Source organism: Pantherophis guttatus, chromosome 2, assembly GCF_059756535.1.
Source record: "Pantherophis guttatus breed Tessera chromosome 2, ASM5975653v1, whole genome shotgun sequence".
Taxonomy (NCBI): Eukaryota; Metazoa; Chordata; class Lepidosauria; order Squamata; family Colubridae; genus Pantherophis; species Pantherophis guttatus.
The window spans coordinates 138,941,927-138,958,910 of record NC_142064.1 but is presented as its reverse complement, the minus strand read 5'-3'; the positions used below and the strand labels follow the sequence as shown (position 1 = coordinate 138,958,910).

The window sequence follows — 16,984 nt, the reverse complement described above, 5'->3', positions numbered from 1 at the left end:
CTTGACTCATAACAGTTTGTTTAGTGACCATTCAAAGTTAGAATGGCACTAAAAAAAATGACTTATGATCATTTTTTACACTTACGACTTTTGCAGCCTCCCCATGATCATGTGATCAAAATTTGGATGCTTGGCAACTGATACTTATGTATGATAAGATTGAACTGTAGGTGGCGCAGTGGTTCGAGTGCAGGCTACTTCTGCTTACTGCTGGCTGCCTGCAATTTGGCAGTTCAAATCTCACCAGGCTCAAGGTTGACTCAGCCTTCCATCCTTCCGAGGTGGGTAGAATGAGGGCCTAGATTGTTGGGGGGCAATATGCTGACTCTGTAAACTGCTTAGAGAGGGCTGTAAAGCACTGTGAAGTGGTATATAAGTCTAAGTGCTATTGCTATGATGGTTGCAGTGTCCTGGGGTCATGTGATCACATTTGCAATCTTCTCCCAAGCAAAGTCAGTGGGAAAGCCAGATTCATTTAACAACCGTGTTAATAGCTTAACAACTGCAATGATTCACTTAACAGCTGTGGCAAGACAGATCATAAAATGGGGCAAAATTCACTTAACAAATGTCTCACTTAGCAAGAGAAATTTCTGGCTCAATTACGATTGTAAATCGAGGGCTACCTGTATTCTATGGAGAAGAAACAGGATTCACATGAAGAACTATTGTTTTTTTATCCATACCATTACATACACTAATTCAGTTGCCAAATTTGAAAAACACTGATCTTCACCAATTTAGCCTCATTTTTCCATTCTCCCTATGAGAAAACAACAGTCTAGGTAATGTGTCGGCAACCTGCGGCTCCAGAGTCGCATGTGGCTCTTTGGGCCCTCTGCTGTGGCTCCCTGTTGGGTGATCCCACTACTGGCTGGCTCCGCCTCTCATCCTCCCCTCCCAGTCACGCCTCGCCTGGCCTGAGAAGGTAAGGGCAACAGCAGGCGATGGAGAAGCAGCAGGGGCAGAGAGAGAGAGATACAGAGAGAGGGGGAGACAGAGAGACATAGAGAGATACAGAGTGGGGGGGGAGAGAAGAAGGGAGGGAGAGAGAGATGTCAAAAGGGTTTTGTGGTTCCCGGTGTTTTTTAACAATTGGTTTTCTGCCCTGATGACCAGCTGGCTAGGCGTGGCTAGGGGGGCGGTCATGTGACTGGTGGAAGTGAGTGATGTCGAGTTGGCCATGCCCAACCCAGGTTTTGTGGCTCCCGGTGCTTTCTTTTCTGTGGGAAACAGGTCCAAATGGCTCTTTGAGTGTTTAAGGTTGCAGACCCCTGGTCTAGGTCAAGCCTTCCTTCAACATTAACCCCTGCCCCTCCCACCTACCTACCTTGCTCAGCTAGTGGAAACTGCTTTATTGCATTGAATGGAAGACATGTGAGCATTTGCTCGTAAGGCGTGCATGGGCATGTGTGTTGTCAGTAACAAAAGTAGTCTCACCACTTGCTATTTCTCAATGGAGGCTGTCTAAAAGATTTCTACCTTGGTCTTTCCTCTCCACTGAGGAGGCCCACCTATGCCTGGACATTGTCAGGGTGGAATCTTTTCTGAGATTTTCCAGAGGAAATGTTTTAAAGTCTTTTATTTAACCCAAATGGTTGGGTTGGGTTGCCACATGGCAGAAATGCATATCAAAATAGGTCTTTTCTACAGCAACGTCCTCAGACTCAGTTCAGTTGTTTTTGATTCCAGGACAAAAAGAAAGTCCATTAGCTTATATGGCATTGGAGAACATGATTGCTGGCATAGGATCTAAACAAATTCCAGTTCCATGTTCATGATGATCCCCCTAGTCTGAGATAATGGGCAGATTTAGCTTTTTTCCATATATATACCTGTGTACTCATAGAATTGAAACAGAACCACTGAAAAATATTTTTTTTTTCTATTTGTATGAGCCTGATCCTTTATCAGCACAGTCCTCCTGAATCTGTGTAGCTTTTCTTTTGTCCTTATTTGACTACGTTCGAACACCAGGACCTGGGCTGGACATAACAGATGGTACAGGAAGATGATGTTCACACTGAATAATGTCTGCATGCTTCCAGCCTCAAGACTTCTCCTTCCTTTTCCCTCCATTTTTTTTTTTTTTTATCCTGCAGGGATTATTGAAGATTATAAACCTCCTTTCTTTGACTTGGTTCCAGTCGACCCCAGCTTTGAAGACATGAAAAAAGTGGTTTGCATTGACCAGCAGACACCCACCATTCCAAATCGGATGTTCTCTGACCCGGTAAGTGATGCAAACTATTAGAAAAATAACTTTTAGTGCTTTATTTTGTTATTGAACAGGAAGGGGTTCCCGTTGTTTCAAAAAGGACGCTTGTTGAGCTAAGATTGCTGTGTGGCAGGGGTGAAATCCAGCAGGTTCTAACAGGTTCTGGAGAACCGTTAGTGGAAATTTTGAGTAGTTCAGAGAACTGGCAAATACCATCTCTGGCTGGCCCGAGAGTGGGGTGGGAATGGAGATTTTGCAATATCCTTCCCCCAGGAGGGAAGGGAATGGAGATTTTGCAGTATCCTTCCCCTGGAGTGGGGTGGGAATGGAGATTTTGCAATATCCTTCCCCTGCCACACCCACCAAGCCACGCCCACAGAACCAGTAGGGAAAAATTTTGGATTTCACCCCTGTTGTGCGGCCATCAACTTCCAGAGTAGAGGCAGGAGCAAAGAAAGCAAAGAAAGCATCTTATACCGCGTCCACATAGGATAGATCTATTGAACAGTTTGAGGAGATAGAGGCCCCTTCCATGCAGGAAGAAAGCCATGCCCTATCCCAATGATGCCATGTATCTTCTAACTGTCTTGGAAAGATGAGATTATTTACCCCATCAGCTAATTCACACTCCCCTTCTTCTCTGAAAGAGCTGCCCTGATGATCATGTTTAGCACTTCCTCCAAAGCCATGTTCCTTAGCCCAAGCAACTTTAACATGCATAGACTTCAACTCCCAGAATTCCTCAGTCAACATGCTGACTGGGGGATTCTGGGAGTTGGAAGTCCACACATTTTAAAATTGTCAAGGTTGAGAAACTCTGCTCTACAGCTGCAGGGTAGGCATTTCCCTACAAGGATGCCCACCAGGGGTGAAATGCTACCGGTTTGGACCGGTTCTCCCGAACCGGTAGTAAAAAATGCTACCGATTCGGGCAAACCAGTATTTCCAATGATCAGCTTGGCGAAGATCAGCTGTGACGTGCAATTTATATTAGCTAGAATCATCGGATTTCCTGCTTTCTAGCTAATCTAAATCGTGTGGCACAGTGGATTCCCCCCCTCACTGTTCTACTTACCTTTGCAGACTCGGAAGACTGAAAAATGTTCCTTTTTTTAGTGCTATGTGTGCGCAAAGCACATGCTCATTAGCAGACTCACAGAACCGGTAGCAGACTTCAGAGGATTTCACCACTGATGCCCACTCTCACTACACAAAGGCTGCCATGCCTTGGTGTTCTTCCCCTGGAAGAATTCTGAGCTGTCCCATCACATTATGGCCCTGTTGGGATATTTAACTATTTAATTTATTTATTAATCACATATGTGTGGCAACCCAGCTCACAAAAAGTGACTTTTGACAGTCTACAACATGGGTGTCAAACTCGCAACATCACGTTGTCATCACGTGACATCATGACTTTTTCCCCCTTTGCTAAACCAGGGGTGGGCGTGGCCAGCGTGTGACGCATCCGCCCCATGCGCTGCAAGCTTGACACCCCTGGTCTACAACAATCAACAAAATAGAAAATATATAAAAAAACAATCATTATAAAAAGTATCAAAAGTCATTATTAAAAACAAAAAGACCCACTATAAAAATTAAATAGGGACTGCTTTGTAAAATGGTTTCAAAAATTATGAGGTGGTAATCCAGAGGCAAGATCTCTGCATGGCAACATCTGAAGAAATAATATTTGTAACAGTTCAGATTGCCAGGCTTCCACTTGAAGATTTATCATATAGCTTTGTGTCTTCTAGTTAGTCAGAAGACACAGGGCCCATATATGTCTTGTCCAGGGGTGGGTTCTACTTACCTTTACTACCGGTTCGCAACGGGAAGCTTCTGCATGCGCAGATCGCTGATGAGAACATCCGGGGCGGTGGGCGGGGCCGCCTGCCGGTTTTACTACCGGTTCTTGCAAACTGGTCCGAACTGGGGGCAACCCACCACTGGTCTTGTCCTTTCCGGTTCCCTATCCAACCTTTTTTCTACATTTTCTATTTTTCCCAATTTTCTTTGTATTCTACGACTGTAGAACATCTGTCCGAGATAGGGCTGAATGAATGAGGGAAGAATAGGGAAGAAAATAAGTGATTTACTCTTTGTTTTCAGTGGGCCAGGCCAATCTCTGGCTTGATACCTGGCAAATCCGCTGCAGGACCTACTCGGCTTTTATAAGACAGAGAAGCGCAGATTGTGTTGTAAATTATGACTTCAGAATCCCTGGGAGAGAACCTTGGCACTAGTTCAGGGAAAGAAAGAAAAAAAAAGAATGCAAAGATAAGACAAGCAGGAAGAATCATGGGCAGCGGCTGCTGGAATCCCAAAAGCTAGAGGGAGGATGACCAAGGCCTTGGGTGGTCAAAAGATAAAATGCCAGCACAGAGCTATTCGCCCTCCTTAGAGTAAACCATGCATGCAAACAAGTGGACGATAAGGGATTGTTTTTTACTTTGCAGACCACCAAACTGAAGATTCCTTCATGTAAACAAGGGTGTGCCCCAATTAGCAATTGAATTTGAACAGGGCCATCATCTTAATTAAGCCAGGGGTGAATCATTGAGCCTGAACACCATTTCATTCCTTGAAGAGCCCTGTCCACTACTTTATCCCATGAAGATAGCTTTTATTTCTCATCCTCATATTCCATGACATTTTTTCCTTCGCGAAGATCTAAATGGTAAAATATGTCCCCTAAACTGAATTAGTGGTGAGATAGCAAATAGCTCAAGATCCCTTGATGAGCTTCCTACTGAGGTGGATTTCCTTGGGCCAACCATCTCTGTGGCTGATCCCACTTCGATAGTGTTTTTTCTATACAGGTAGTCCTCAACTTATGACCACAATCGAGCCCAAAATTTCTATTGCTAAGTGAGCTAGTTGTTAAGTGAATTTTGCCCCCATTTTATGATCTTTTTTGCCACAGTTGTTAAGTGAATCACTGCAGCTCTTAAGTTAGTAACACAGTTGTTAAGTAAATCTGGCTTCCCCATTGACTTTGCTTGTGAGAAAGTCATGTGATCATATCACCCAGGGGTGAAATCCAGCAGGTTCTGACAGGTTCTGGAGAACCAGTAGCGGAAATTTTGAGTAGTTCAGAGAACCGGCAAATACCACCCCTGACTAGCCCCAGAGTGGGATGGGAATGGAGATTTTGCAGTATCTTTCCCCCAGGAGTGGGGAGGGAGTGGGTATTTTGCAGTATCTTTCCCTAGGAGTGGGGTGGGAATGGAGATTTTGCAATATACTTCCCTTGCCACGCCCACCAAGCCATGCCCACAGAACCAGTAGTAAAAAAACTTGGATTTCACCACTGATATGACTCTAGGACATTGCAACCATCGTAAATACGATGTTTGGATGCAGTTGCCAGGCATCCAAATTTTGATCATGTGTCCATGGAGATGCTGCAGAGGCCGTAAGTATGAAAAACAGTCATAAGGCATTTTTTCAGTGTTATTGTAACTTCGAATGGCCACTAAATGAACTGTTGTAAGTTGAGGACCACCTGTACTTTATCTGAAAAGGAGATTGGAGTGGAGCATTCCGAATTGTGAAACTCTTCCCAGACCCTCATTGCCAGCTGCCAGAAGCCTTGAGACACAAATAATTTATCCTCAATACTAAAACCATATGGTAACGGCTTTAGCATATGTTAGCCAACATTGTACCCTGTCCTCCTGATTATGTAACTTTTTCCTATAGCATGGGAAATTCTGTAATGTCATCACACAGGCTATATGCTGAGACAGCACTTTTAGAGCTGACATTTGCGTGCCTAATGAAGCAACAGAATAACTTCGCTGTACAACCCGGGAAGAAAAACAAATGCAAATAGTCCCAACCATTTTCGCTGATGTTACTCTAAAGTTACAACAAATAGGGATGAAGTCATTCGCATTGTCCTTTGCCAAAGATCGAACATTTCTAGTGATGGAGTACTCATCACAAGATACACAAATACATTTATCTTGCCTAAATACTTACTGCAAGACGCTTTGCAAAGGCTGCCTTGGAAGATCACTCAGAAGCTTTGGCTGGTCCAAACTGGGACAGTGCAAGTGGTTAAGGGCATACCATTGACTGATAAGATGCAGGGAGTGCAGGAGGCTGCAGATTCATGCAGAAGGCAATGGATGCCTTTGCAGAATACCCATCCCTCGGGAGCAGGCACTCGTCTGCTCCCGAGAACAGTTCCTTTCCTTCTTCTGTCCATCTGTCTTCTGTGCCTGCTCATCTCTCTGTTTTGTTCTTTCCTTCCTCTTTGTTTCTTTCCTAGCTCAGCTACCCTTTTTCCTTGCCTCTCCCTGTTCTGTTTTTTTTTTAATTGGGGTGGGGTGGGGGCATTGAAGACAGGATGCATCTGTGCACAACCATATACAGTGACCATTTCAAAGTTACAACAGCACTGAAAAATGTGACTTATGGCAGTTTTTCACACTTACGACCATTGCAGCCTCCCCGTGGCCACGTGATCAAAATTTGGACACTTGGCAACTGACTCATATTTATGATGGTTGCAGTGTCCTGGGGTCCTGTGATCATCTTTTGCGACCTTTTGACAAGCAAAGTCAATGGAGAAGCCAGATTCATTTAACAACCGTGCTACTAACTTAACAACTGCGGGTATTCACTTAACAACTGTGGCAAGAACTCATTTAACAACTGCTTCAGTAAACAAAATTTTGGGCTTAATTGTGGTCATAAATTGAGGACTACCTGTATATGTAGTTGTGTTTGTGTACATGAGGTTGATTTTGGTGTAATTGGCCATATGCAGATGAGCTTCAATTTATTTTATAAATGGATATCTTATTTTATTGGCATTTCATTCTAATTCATTCTACTTGCGTTGTTTTTATTTTTTTTATCCCTGTCCTTCTTGGATTGAAGCATATCCTACCTGCATATTTATTTGGGAGGGTAGGCCTTGCACAGGACTTTTTTTTCCCCCTCTAACTGCTTTTTCAGAAGTAGTCATCTTAAAATTCAGGGTTACCTTCTGTTGCATAGATATGATATTTCACTATTGATGCCTTTCTGATGTCCTCAATTCCACTCTCTTCAGGGGCCATGACTGTTGCTAGGACACCTCCCACCTTCCCTCCCCTTCCCAGAACTGTGTGATTGACACACAAGCCCTTCTTCCACTTTTCTGTAATCCTTGTCAGATCGTCTTGGTACCTGTATAATGAGGGACGAGGGTTTGCATCTCTTACTGCCCCCCTCAGGTGATCTGTACTCAGAACACAATCGCTGAATGGCATCTTATGGAGAGTCTGGAAAACACCATGCTTAGTGGGTCTATTCCGACTTTCATTTCAAAGTGTACATAGCTTCCTGTTTACAACAGACACTTTCAGAAAACCCTGTTCCATCAGATAAATTGAGGGTTATCTCTACATTCTGTCTCCTAGGGTATCCTATAGTCTGGAGACATTAAATTCTCAAATGCATGCTGAATCCTCAGAAGGAAATGATAAATCTTCAGGGTAGCTTCAGCTGTCAGCCGAAATGAACCTTTTATTTCCTCAGCTTTTTGTTTTTTTTCTTCCTTTGGGGAGACTTGCTTGCTAGTTGCAGATGTAGCAGCGATATAGTTGAACAAAGCCAACTAGGTGATTTTGTACCAGCCATTCTGTCTCAGCTTTAGGCAGAAGGCAATGGCAAACCACTTTTGAAAAATCTTGCCAAGAATAAAAAAAGACTGCAGGGACTTGTCCAATCAATCACCAGGAGTCAACATTGAGTTGAAGGCACCCCTCCCTTCAAAAAACATATTTAATAAACTCCTGCTTAGAAGCTTGCTTGCTTGCTTGTTTGTTTGTTTGTTTGTTTGTTTATATCCCACCTTTATTATCTTTACAAACAACTCAAGGTGGCAAACATACATAATACTCCTATTTTTCTCACAAAAAACAAAGCTGTGAGGTGGGTTGGGCTGAGAGAGTGTGACTGGCCCAAAACGGATGCCTAAAACAAAACTAGAATTCACAGGCTTCTGGTTTGTAGCTTGGTGTTTTAACCGCTAGATCAAACTGACTCTCAAATATGTTGCAAGTCATATTGAGGAACAGAATAAAAGGGAGATTTATAGAACTAAGAATTATTCTATATTATCGGGTGTCCAAGTTTGACCCTATCAGAGGAGAGAGAGATTTTCATATTTGATTCTGCGTTAATGATGGCACCCTGATTGGTTCAATTGCTGTTGTGCTGCAGAGATCACCATGACAATAAAATCATTTATATTGTACCTTACCAAACTTCAGTCTCTTCCCACCCCCACCTCCACCAATTCTTTAACATGTGTCTATCCCAGGAATAATTTTGTGAACAGTGCTAAAATTCTTTCTTCTACATTTCAACCAGAACACCAACAAAATCACTGGTGCTACAACAGACTTTCCAAGCTCTTTTAAAAATCAACTCAAACTGAGTAACTTTTTTGGGCAGATCACCCTAGTAGACCCTGCCCCTACTGGACATGGAATCCAGATATAAATGCAATCTTAATCAAAGACTGATCCATTTATGACAAGTCAAAAGATCTGAGGTACAGGTAATCCTCAATTTACAACCACAATGGAGCTGAAAATTTCTGTTGCTAAGTGAGACAGTTGTTAAGTTTGTTTGTTTGTTTGTTTGTTTGTTTTATTAGATTCATATATCGCCCTACTCCCGAAGGACTCAGGGCGGTGAACAGGCACAAAATAAAATACATAAATACAAAAGTTAAGAACATAATTAAAACCAGATTAAATAATTTAGCCCGAGACAATTAAAAATCCCAATAATTTAAAACAGATTAAAATTTTGATTTAAAAGAATTTTAAAACAGGGGAGAAGGTTAGGCCAGGCCGGCTTGCTGGAATAGGAGAGTCTTAAGAGCACGGCGGAAAGTGCGCAGATCCGGGATCCTCCATATCTCTGGGGGGAGCTCGTTCCAGATAGTGGATGCCCCCACAGAGAAGGCCCTCCCCCTGGGGGCTGCCAGTCGACACTGTTTAGGTGACGGCACCCGGAGGAGCCCCTCTCTATGAGAGCGTACCGGCCGGTGGGAGGCTGCTTGTGGTAGTAGGCGGTCCCGTAAATAACCAGGTCCTAAGCCATGGAGCGCTCTAAAGGTGGTAACCAAAACCTTGAAGCGCACCCAGAAGACCACCAGGAGCCAGTGCAGCTTGCGCAGGAGAGGTGTCACACGGGAGCACCATGTTGCTCCCATAACCACCCGCGCGGCCGCACTCTGCACCAGTTGGAGCCTCTGGGTGCTCCTCAAGGGGAGCCCCATGTAGAGAGCGTTACAGTAGTCCAGGCGGGAAGTGATTTTTGCCCAACAACCTTTCTTGCCATCTAGGATTTATTCAGCAAACCGTAGTTGTTAAGTGAATAGTTGTTAAGTGAATCACTGCAATTTTTAGTACCACGGTTGTTAAGTGAATCTGGCTTTCCCATTGACTTTTGCTGGTCAGAAGGTCACAAAAGCTGACCACATGACCATGGGACACTGTCATAAATATGAGTCAGTTGCCAAGCATCTGAATTTTGATCACATGATCATGAGGATGCTGCAACGATCGTGTGAAAAATGGTCATGTCAGGTTTTTTCAGTGCCGCTGTAAATTTGAACAGTCACTAAATGAACTGTTCTGAGCTGAGGACTACCTGTATTCCCACCAAAGAAACATCTCCCTAATCTGAATAACAGTATAACTAAGCATTTAATTTTTATTGTATGTTAACATTATAGCTGTCCTTGGTGCTATTGACTTCTGAATTGCTCCAAAAGTCAGACATTGAGAATATGACTACTTATGTCACTCCTAGATGTCATAAATCTAGAAAACTTCAGCATCAACTCCAAAGATAGCTCTGACTGAAATTCTGTCAGGCAATAGGAAATGACATGAAAGTGTTAATTCCTTAATTTATCCTTGATCTATCCTTATAGACCCTAACTCTGATTGTGGCCCCAAATTCAACAAAAACAATCCCTGACTTCCACCTCATGTTAACAAGCAGGCCTGACGCTTAAAAGAAAAGTCCATGCAAGAAAAGTCTCATAACCCCATCCTTGCAAGACTAGTTGTCTCAGTCGTCTCAACCATAGTTAAACTCTGCCAAGCTTTTGCTCAGGATGGGAGTCCAGTGAATACGCATGCAAGATTCTAGTTGTGTAGAATTTTGGAAAATGTGTTAAGTCTAGATTTTGATTCTAACTATCCCTTCTCTTTCCCTCACCACCACCACCCCCATCCCCACTCACCTTCCAGGCTTTATCTTCCCTAGCTAAGATCATGAAAGAATGCTGGTTCCAGAGTCCCTCAGCAAGACTCACAGCTCTGAGGATTAAAAAGACATTGAAAAAACTCAGCACCTCCTTCCACAAACCCAAATACTCTCCTAACTTCTAGGAGCAGAGATTGGATTTCTGGCTCCTTGGCTCAAAGGAAGTTCAAGGTCACCCCTTCAATGTTTCCTGCTGGTCCTGGCCTCTGTGGCTTCAACAGACCTCCTTTGAAGCTTGACCAAGAGGATTTGGACTAGAGCTCTATAGCTCAAACTGACCCTCTGCAGGAAGTTTCACAGAACAGATGACAGCTTCTGGAATCCTTAATTTGTTCCTGTAGCAACAAAAGGGAGGAGGGGCCTACCCACTTCTTGCAGAATGTACATTAATATAAATACTCCCTGGATCTGTAACCTGACGCCAGCCCGTCTCGCCACCAAATCCTGAAAAATGGGAGGGATCCCATTTGCAAAGAACACAGCTGCTATGCCCAAAGGGTTGGCTGCCTTTGAAATGCCTTAAGTTAAGGATCATTTGCAAAGGTAGTGTTTAGATTGAACGTATAAAATCTGTACGTGCCTCTAGCTGTGTGTGCATGCATGTGCATACATGTGTGCAGAGGAGCCATTTCAAAAGCACCTACAATGGTTTAAAGGGATAGGCACAACTATGCAAGCCTTTGTACCAGCTCAATCTGAGACCGCTATGATTATACGACAGTTTTTTCTATCTGTATGTGAACATGGAAATCTGTCTAGATGGTCAGTGTGATATTGCTTTGCTTGTATGTAGTCATGATTTTTTATATATATAAGCTGGAATTTAGTAGCACAAGGCTCCAAAATGGCTTTCCATCCTGTAACTGATCTTAGAACCAGCCCTGACTAGCCCTGTCATATAATCCCTGAACATGGTTAGTAGAAACAGGGATAGCAACCATGCTGAATGGAGCTGGTTTTGCTCTCTGTGGATGGAAGACAACTACCGGTAGTGAATACACACATATACACACAGAGTCAGGGAATTGCACAGCAGATGTCCAAATGAAGTCAGAGACGCTGACATAAATTTTTAGTTTTATATAAATAAATATATATTTACATCTATATTTGCAGCAAACAAGATAGTCAGACTAACAGGGGCATCATGAAGTAAATCACAGAGCATACAGGATACATGGAAGAAAAAGGCGGGAAAACAAAGAAACTCCCCCTTTACATCCACAGTGTCCAATCACAGCACAGATTGCCTCATGCAGGAGCCAGCGCTCTCCAACCAATCTACTATAACTGTGTCTTCTGGCTCATTGCACAACCCCACTGCTCTAGCTATTACATTTAAATACCTTAGCACACACACACATAGGATGAGATTTTTTCTGCATTTGAGCCCAGCAAGAATTAAGCATCACCAACACTATTGTTCAGCCACTGCAGTTTTTCTTAGGAGCCCTCAAAGGTTTTAGGTAATTCGGAACCAAGGTGAATGTCCAATGGTTGGATTTGCATATGACTACCTCAATTGAATGTTGAGAAATTTCATATGCAAATGCAGTAAAAGGCAAAAGTCTAACCAAATAAAATGATGGGAACTTCACCCTATTGATTTTAAGATGGGGGGGGTGAGAGGAATGCACCCTATCTAAAATATAAGCTGGGTCAAACATTACTCTTTCCACCTGATGTTACTGTACTGCATGGATGAGTTGCAATAACTGTAAGCTTCACAAACCCTGTGCGCAAACCGAGTCCAATAGTTCCACTAAAACTGAGATGAGTAGATTCCTTCTTGACATGCTGGATACATCTACAAGTGAACAAATTGCAAAGGCCAAGGCCTGTCCTTGTAAAATGACTATTTTGAATAAAAGGATGGAAGGTGGAAAAAGTTTTCAACATTTTAATCAGGCCTAAGACTGAACTTCTGAATAGCCTATTACAAGAGAAGACAAAACATTAACAGGAAAGCAATGGGGAAGGCCTGTTCATTCAACTGAGTTGTGGTAACAATCTCCAAGGAATTAGCTTTCTATGCCATAGAAATGTATATCAGCATATAATATATATGCAGGATAGCTGAGTAGAACTGAGTGAAAAACATAGAACCTCATTTCATCAATAGCCTCAATTTGCACATAAATTATTTTTGTATTTATTAAACATGCTCGAGGGGGGAGGGGAGGGAATCACCAGCCTTGTTGCTTGCAAAAACGTTCCAAAATAACTGACTCCAGACAAAGATTCTGTAATGGGGAGAAGGATGAGAAGCACAAATTAACAAAAGAGGACAAGGAGTTTGGGGGGGGGGGGGGACACAAGTTTTTTTTTAAAAAAAAGCTACATCTCCACTCAGAGACCACTTAAATCCCATTAGGACTAACAGGAGTCAAGTGTTCTAAATGCACTCCAAGATGGCAAGTAATAATTAAACTATGCCTTTTCTTTCAGCTCATGCAAATGAGTGGTGCATGCAAGCTTGCTGGATTACAGTAGTTTAAAAAAGGAGGGGAAAAACATATTTGTTGAGGGATATGGATATGTCCAATCAATCAGCTGAATTGGAATCTGAATTCAGGATTTCTTCTGTCAAATATCTGCTTGTCAAAGTCTTTTTGCCATCATATACTTTAATAAGACTGATTGAAAATATATCCATGATATTGAGCTGTGGTGGCGCAGTGGTTAGAGTGCAGTACTGCAGGCTACTTCTTCTGATTGCTGGCTGACTGCAATTTGGCAGTTCAAATCTCACCAGGCTCAAGGTTGACTCAGCCTTTCAAAGTGGGTAGAATGAGGACCCAAATTGTTGGGGCCAATATGCTGATCCTGTAAACCACTTTGAGAGGGCTGTAAAGCACTGTAAAGTGGCATATAAGCAAAAGTGGCTATTGTTATTGCTATTGCTATTGCTCTACTGGGAAGTTAGTCTCACTGATTTTCAGGAAATTGCATGCATAATGGTTTTCGGCTTTTAGATGCACACAGTATTTTATATATAACCTAAAAATGTCAGGAATAAAACATACAGTAATAAACAAGGTTTTGCAGATATACTTACCATATACTAATCAGAGGCAGGATTAGCTGCAGGATGCTTGACAAATGTACGGTTTGTCTTGGGTTTCATCCTGATCACTTGGGATGAAGGTGGGAAAGTTAACTCTCTGCAACCGAGGAAGAGCCACTGCAAGTCAGTTTGTGACTGAACTAGATAGCTTCTTATGTTCCCTAAGAGCTCAACAGCTGCATGATTTCATAGCCAATTGCTTGCTGATTGCAAACTGCTGTTTATCCAGGATAGATGAGTGTCCAAAATATTGAGGCTGGCTCCATGTTTTTATTAGTCTAGGAAGTTCGAAATTCTATGTAGCACAGGCTGGAATTTTTATCATGTTATTTGACCATTAAGAACCCAATCAATTTTCCAGCTTTGATAATGGATGTTGAACAAAACTACAAAATAGCACATTGATAAGCCAAGAAAACACTGTGTTAGATGCATCTGCTCTTCCCAAACCATCATCTCAGCTTATTTGCTAGCAAAACGGTGCCCCCACAGCCCTCCAATTGGCACAGAAGCTTAACTGTATATTTATTTTAATCAGAAGCTTGCCCATGTGAATCAGTAACATATGTAGTAATAAGTCTACACATCCAAACCACTCTGATCAAAAGTAATTAAGCATAAATCATTCCATGTGCTGGAAAGAAGCCCTCATGTGCAGACTCTAAACTCAGGGACAAGTCTCAGTCTAAGCTAAATATGGATTTGATTTTTTTAAAAAACCCTCTGGTCTCCATAGCCACTGCCACTGCCACTGATAGCAGAAATGTGCAAGTCTGCAGGAAGAAAAATTTAAGTTAACTAGGCAGACAGATACAATTTAGCACAAGGATCACATGCATGTTTCTCTCATGCTTACGGGATCATAATTAGGAGCCATAATTTCTCCTGAGAGAATAGATCAGGGGTGTCAAACTCAAAACCCGGGGGCCGGATCCGGCCAGCGGGGTGCTTAGATATGGCCTGAGGGGCCTGGAAACAGCGAAGGATGGACCTGCAGTGTCTCTGCCAGTGAAAACGGAGCTTGTGTGGGCCATGTGCGGCTCTCCCAAGCTCCATTTTCGCTGGCAGAGGGTTGCAGGAGGCCATGGCAGCTGAAAACGGAGCTCGGGAGCCCGTTTTCTCTGGCAGGGTGCTCAGGGTACCAAAGGCGCCCCTGACATAAGTGACATCGAGCTGGCCACGCCCCCCTGGCCACCACCACCCCTGGCCTCACCAAGGTCAAACACAACCCTGATGCGGCCCTCAATTAAATTGAGTTTGACACCCCTGGAATAGATGGCTTTTTTCCTCAGCATGTATTCAGAAATTCCTCTGTTTTCTTTGCATGTCCATCCTGACATCTGATTGTTGAAGGACCAATGGATATACATTGCCAAAGTGCTGCCAATATTGTTCATATAGCTTCTCACTGTTTAGTTTACATTCTTTTCTTCACCCTGTAAACATTAGGTAACACTGAAAATAATTAGGCATTCATAGTTAGATTTACAATTCAACTGTGAATGAGCTCTGTGCACAACTCTTATACAATGTCCATAATTTTCCAGTGAATATGTGAAATTTTGTCATTCATGTAATGTACGCACTTGTGTCTCTGTTCAGACACCGATTAATTTTGAAAGAAAGACAGAAAGACAGACGGATCATACAGCTGATAATACGCCAACAGTTGTTCTAGTCTTGTGTAACTACATTAACACAAGATAAAACTTTAGTTCAGGGTCAGACAAAGTGGTACCCCCCCTCAAGCTCTCTGTTCCACCTGATTTTTATGCTTTTTAAAACTAATTATTATTATTATTATTATTATTATTATTATTATTATTATTATTATTATTATTATTTAGAGAATAGGAAACAGGCATGCTGCAATGCAAAGCAAAATGCTCTAGCACCATATTAATTCGGAGAAATGCCCTTGGGCTCAATAAAGGCCCACTGGGAGAATAGAAAGTACACTGGGGAGGAGGGAGCTTGTTCTCTGGCTAAATCAGCATTTGGGGACTACCCTTGCTCATTGCAGCAGCCATTATCAAAACAGACAAATCTGACTGGGAGCCCTTTGGGGAGTAACGCTCATCATGTGCTCTCAACTTTATGAATGCACCCCTAGGCTGAGTCCAGCTCCCTACTTGGTTAAGGGATCTGTCTGAAGCCCCTTAGCAGAAAAAGCTCATACACAGTGATTTCATTGTCTCCCTGCAGGGAACCCTGCCAGTGGCCCTGTCATACTTCTCGTGCAAACTTTGATCTTCCAGCATTTGTGTACCCTGAATGATTTCAGTGATAGTTGGCTGTTCTTTTATGGGCCTTTTCAGCCTTCTAATAAACTTCTGATTTGCCTTAATCCAGTAAAGCTGTAATTGCATTTGCTTGGGAATAAATCTCCTTGAACTTTGCAACCCTAACCCTGAGAAAGTGAACAGGCTGTAAATCCACTCCGAGATACGCTATGACTGTGTGTTTTGTTAAAAATCTTTTCTGTTCAGCTTCGAGTTTAAAGGGGCAAATAGACTTACTTATCGAGAAGCAAATCCCACCACTATATAAGTAGTGCTTACAATAAATCTGAGTTGACAGGGTGTCCCCTAATTTATGGATACTTTGTTGTTCCATACAAAAAGCTGCAGGGATTTATATCCCTCCCCCCAACACTTTTTTTTTTTTACACTATAACAAAATCTGGAAGAAACCGTGAAATCCTAAGGATGAAAAACAAAGATGAGGCGTGGGGGATGGGGGGAAGAAACCTGTTACTGTGGCAATAATAAACACTTTTGTAATTAGCACTAGCAGAAAAACTGAAGAAGCAATGTGGAGGCCTCATTACTAACAAGCTATGATGATGCTTGTTTTCTAAACTAGCCCCAGCTTTCCCTATCTTGCCCCATCTTCACTTCTAAAACTAGAAACTTCTAGAATGACATTGGCCTTCACGGCACAGGCTATATTGTTCTATTCTAGATGCAGGAAAGCAGTGGAACTCTTGTTGCGAACTATAAATCCTAGTGATTTCCATCCAACCAACCAATGGTGAGGATGCTGGCAGCTTCAATTCAGCAACATCTGGATGGCCACAGCTTTGTTCCGTTATTATTGACAAACATAGTCTCAATGTGCTATTTAGTTTGCAGAAAATGCCTTTGCTGAGGCAGCATGTGTATTTGCAGTTTTTATGGGAAGGGAATAAATAATATGCACTACATGTATTTTTTGACTTGAGAAAAAAACATGGGCTTGAAGGCCATGTCCAGGAGCAGATTCAGTGGTGGGATTCAGCCGGTTCGTACCACTTTGGCAGAACCGGTTGTTAACTTTCTCAGCAGTTTGGCACACTGGTTGTTGGAAGAAATCATTAGGGCAGAGAACCGGTTGTTAAATTACTTGAATCCCACCACTGAGCAGATTCT

General features: G+C 42.6%; 1 protein-coding gene across 3 annotated transcripts in view; it reads left to right on the top strand.

The window, feature by feature from the left end:
* ACVRL1 (activin A receptor like type 1) overlaps positions 1-13,542 on the top strand; it is a 54,808-nt gene extending 41,266 nt beyond the window's left edge. For 2 of the 3 annotated variants that reach the window (XM_034412410.3, XM_087886916.1), the window contains 2 exons: positions 2,103-2,233; positions 10,492-12,395. In XM_034412410.3, the coding sequence (XP_034268301.2) occupies positions 2,103-2,233; positions 10,492-10,632 (272 nt within the window). In that variant the 3' untranslated portion in view covers positions 10,633-12,395. Of the gene's footprint in view, positions 1-2,102; positions 2,234-10,491 lie in introns of all 3 variants that reach the window. The other variant, XM_034412408.3, reaches the window with a different exon arrangement.
* The last annotated feature ends 3,442 nt before the right edge of the window (positions 13,543-16,984 follow it).